The following is a 3,616-nucleotide window of genomic DNA, read 5'->3' on the forward strand; positions in this document are numbered from 1 at the left end:
CCCCCACACACGTTTCCTCTTCCTTCCATTCTTAATGGTAAAAATGTCCGGGCCGCAAGAACACCGTCTTTGCGACGTCTCCTCTCTCCGCGTAGCTGCCGCTCTGTCATGGGTCTACGGTATATAACGTTCTTGTGTCCGACATGGCTAGCACTCACGCGTTGGTGCAACGCTCGAAACCGCAACCCCCTTTCCAGAAATGCGCTCTGCGCATCACATGCCTTTTACCATTCAATCAAATCGCAACCCTGCGTCCCATGCTTGCTTGCCTCCCCCAAAAAGGCATCTCAGTATCTGAAACGTCCTCCTTCGTCGGCCTCGCTGCTAGTCAACACGTCATCCAAAAGGCGCGCGCGCCCGTAGCACACAGTGACATCCTCTACACCATATCGACGCCTTTCGTACTCATGCACATCTCGTCAGACTCCACGAATTGGAATGCCTCCAACTGTCATGGACACATCTCGGTTCCAGCAAGAAGCTATCCGCGCTGCTTCGTCAAGCTCCTCGCGATCTAAATGATGAACTGGACAAACTGAACATCCCCCTGATGCCTTTGCGGCACGTCAGCACAAAAAGTAAATGAACCCCGCCAACATGGTCGCCTCGATTCATTCTCATCTGCAGGACCCGGATGGCAATGACGAGACCACAAGGGGAGATACCTCTGAAAACGCACGTTCATCACTCGTCGTTCTGTTTTTAGAACGACTTGTTTCTTTGCGAAACCTTTGCTTTGCAACCATGTTGTAAGTGTTGGACGATTGCCAACACCTCTTTCCTCTGGTTCGACGTCAGCAAGCTTAATATTGGATAGGCCCGCATGCTTTTAATACGGAACGGACAGCCGCAGTGTCCAACGCAGACGAAGGGATAAAACGAAGCGACGCGTTTGCAGCTCAGACACGTTTACTTCATCTCGACATGGGCTGTCACGTGCGCAAAAATACGAATTGCGGGACGAAACTGCATGCCTCTCCCTTTTCCGATGCAGACAAGACTGATCGCTTGGATTGGATTGGCATGCATGCTGGTGTCGATCGTGAAGAATTCGTAGAAAGGCTTCGAATGGCGAGCAACAAAGGACTGGGGAGTCAACAAATTGCAAAGGAAGGAGATTGCCTCAATTTCTCTTCTTTTGCGCGGCTTGAGAAGGCCAACAATCGCCACTTGAAGCGCTGTGATTAATTTTATAAGAGCTCTGTGCTATACGGTTTGACAGGAGAAAGTCGTCAGAGCGCGCGCTCTCTCTATCGCTCTTTCTCTATGCTTTGCTTTCGCACTTTGCAGCGGCGACCGATTATGTTTTCGCCTCTACATGACGAGACACTTGTGAACTGTACAGTCGATGTTTCGCTACATGCAGTATGGCGCGATTTCTTTTCGCACGTAGTTATGGACGCCTGTTTCAAGCTGGCCTTGACAGCCAGGGCCATGGAATTCTATACACTACTAGCACGGGTCGGACCTCAAATTGAATACGCGTGTTGCAAACTGCCTGTACATCCTGGCGCACTCCAGTAGGATCTGAGATGCTGGCCACGACAGGATGACATGTGCTCAGGTCCTCCGTGCTCGGCTCACTATTCTCAAGGTCCCCTTCTAGAATGTGTTTACAGTCAGGTGAAATGGTTAGTTGGGTATGTCTGCTATGGCACATGTCGGTATCACAAGTGCAACAGCTTGCCCTTTTTTTTTTTGCACTGCGCCATTAGCCGGTTCATAGATTTCTTCATATATTGACTCCGTTTGACTCCATTACTGAAGGCCATGGCAGGATTGCACGCGGACCTATGTTCACAACGCCATGCATTTACATGGCTTAGCGTCAAGCCATGATGCATCATGAAGGCATGTCTTAGGAGCTTGTTGTGGAGTTGGGCATGTCAACTTCAAGGCGTGAGATGCCTATTAATATGGATGACATGAAAACAAATTGTCTGCAATGGGTATCCTGAGTGGACGGGCCTACACACACCTGCCTTGTTCTCCAGCTTCGCAATATAATTGACAGTGAAAGGTGGAGGTCCAAGCCTTGAACACTGCAGACCTTTTGATTAGTTCATTTCGCACCTGGACATAGCTTGAAGAGACGTCCTTCCTGTTTGCCAGTGCTGAGCAGGCCTACGACTGCGTCTGGTGTGGGCGCATCATGGGAGTACCGAGAGCTTCGTTGCAAAGGCGGAATGCGTTGCAATACATGTCAGAATAGCTGATATAGTCAACATGTTCCTGTTGTAATGAAAAAAATAGGAAAGTGCCCCGGACCAAGACAACGAGAGGGAAACGGAGTGGGAGGCGAAGGATTTTCCGTTATGATGAAGGTACAGAAAAAGTTCCGACAATCGCCACGCAAGGCCTGTTTACTTTCACGCATGTTGTTGTGCTCAGATATTGAAGCATAACCATTCCAAACCAGAGAGACATGTCTTCCTGAGTACAGCATGCCTTCAAATGTTCCATGCCGCAAACCCGTCCCAGGGCAATGAGCTCGCCCAGAAGAGAGACAAACGAAAAACTGGATTGATTGGGAAACAATATTACGGTGACTCAACGTCCCAAGATCTCCGCCATAGAAAAAGGCCCCGCATGGTGTATCGCTATTGCAAGCGGTGCACCGCACAGGCACGGTACGTCTTCCCTCAGCCCGCACGCTCCGCAAAAGACCGTCTTAACTCGAGATTCATTTGCCTCAACGCCATTTCCTTAGCCCGCAGCACCTCGAGCTTCTCCCTACACGATCTCAAATCCGCCTTGAGCCCATCGCGAACGGCCTTTGCCCTGCGATTAGATCTCTGCGCGCACAGCCGATTCTTCTCCCTCCTCTCGCGCGCCTTGAGCCTTCTGGTCCTGAGCTTCTCTTCCGCCTCCGCCTCCGCATCCGCATCCACAGCACCCTCCATTCGCGCCGCCACTGGCTCCGCCTCTTCCCGAAACAGAGACACAGACGTATTGCTCTCGCTGCTCCGCAGCAGCTCCGGCGACAGCAGCTCCTCCCCCACGATCGTCGACACATCCAGCTCGCTTTCCCCGAGCGGCGCCGCGCGCTCTGGCGGCCGGTCCCCCGCCTCGCAGCGCTCGAACCACCAGTCCTCCAGAACCTCCTCCGCCGGCGCCGCAGCGGACGCCGCGACCGTGTACACGTACCCGGAGCTAATCGGCGGGAGGTCCGGTAATGCATCTGGGGGCGCCGTGCGGTCCGCGTTGTGGCCCAGAGTAAGGTCCAGGGCGCCGTCCAGGTTGTCCACCGCGGCGGCGTCCACCTCCGCGGCGTCGTGCTGGCGCTTGAACTCGTCGTCGAGCAGGTCCTGCAGCACGCGCTGATCGTTGAGGGCCTCGTCCACGTGAAGTTGGGGGTCCCCCGAGGCGCGGGCCTTCCAGTCTGCGACGCGGAGCAGGCTGGGCGGGAGCGTGAACAGGTCGCCGAGCTTGCGCACGTGGCTGCTGATGATGGGGGTCATGCCGCTGCGCGGGTCGCGGCGGGTGCCGCCGAGGTAGGACGTGGCGGCCCAGGCGGCGATGTGGCGCGCGAAGAACGGGTCGACGGCGCCCTGCACGAGCATGCGGGTGCCGGTGACGACGTGGCGGCGGACGCGGCCGCGGCCGATGGCGAAGA

At 54.8% G+C, this 3,616-nt stretch overlaps 4 protein-coding genes across 4 annotated transcripts; 1 reads left to right on the forward strand and 3 right to left on the reverse strand.

Moving 5' to 3' along the window:
- The first annotated feature begins 108 nt into the window (after positions 1-108).
- CHC_T00001085001 (hypothetical protein) lies at positions 109-363 on the forward strand. The gene has a single exon (XM_005712548.1). The coding sequence runs from the start codon at positions 109-111 to the stop codon at positions 361-363; it is 255 nt and encodes an 84-aa protein (XP_005712605.1).
- Positions 364-1,408: 1,045 nt separating this feature from the next.
- CHC_T00001086001 (hypothetical protein) lies at positions 1,409-1,660 on the reverse strand. Its single transcript, XM_005712549.1, has one exon. It carries the CDS (start codon positions 1,658-1,660, stop codon positions 1,409-1,411), a length of 252 nt encoding a protein of 83 aa, XP_005712606.1.
- A 7-nt stretch (positions 1,661-1,667) lies between these two features.
- CHC_T00001087001 (hypothetical protein) lies at positions 1,668-1,847 on the reverse strand. The gene has a single exon (XM_005712550.1). The coding sequence runs from the start codon at positions 1,845-1,847 to the stop codon at positions 1,668-1,670; it is 180 nt and encodes a 59-aa protein (XP_005712607.1).
- Positions 1,848-1,968: 121 nt separating this feature from the next.
- Positions 1,969-3,551, reverse strand: CHC_T00001088001 (hypothetical protein; the record flags this gene model as incomplete). The annotated part of the gene is made up of 2 exons (XM_005712551.1): positions 1,969-2,114; positions 2,654-3,551. Coding segments are annotated over 2 exons (1,044 nt in total), but the record flags the coding sequence as incomplete, so codon positions are not given.
- Between the last annotated feature and the right edge of the window lie 65 nt (positions 3,552-3,616).

The sequence above is a fragment of the Chondrus crispus genome, genomic scaffold (assembly GCF_000350225.1).
Source record: "Chondrus crispus Stackhouse genomic scaffold, scaffold_894, whole genome shotgun sequence".
Lineage (NCBI taxonomy): Eukaryota > Rhodophyta > Florideophyceae > Gigartinales > Gigartinaceae > Chondrus > Chondrus crispus.

Coding starts and splice junctions, on each gene's coding strand:
- CHC_T00001087001 (XM_005712550.1), bottom strand. CDS start 1,847: ATGATGCATCATGGCTTGACGCTAAGCCATGTAAATGCATGGCGTTGT.
- CHC_T00001086001 (XM_005712549.1), bottom strand. CDS start 1,660: ATGTGCCATAGCAGACATACCCAACTAACCATTTCACCTGACTGTAAA.
- CHC_T00001085001 (XM_005712548.1), top strand. CDS start 109: ATGGGTCTACGGTATATAACGTTCTTGTGTCCGACATGGCTAGCACTC.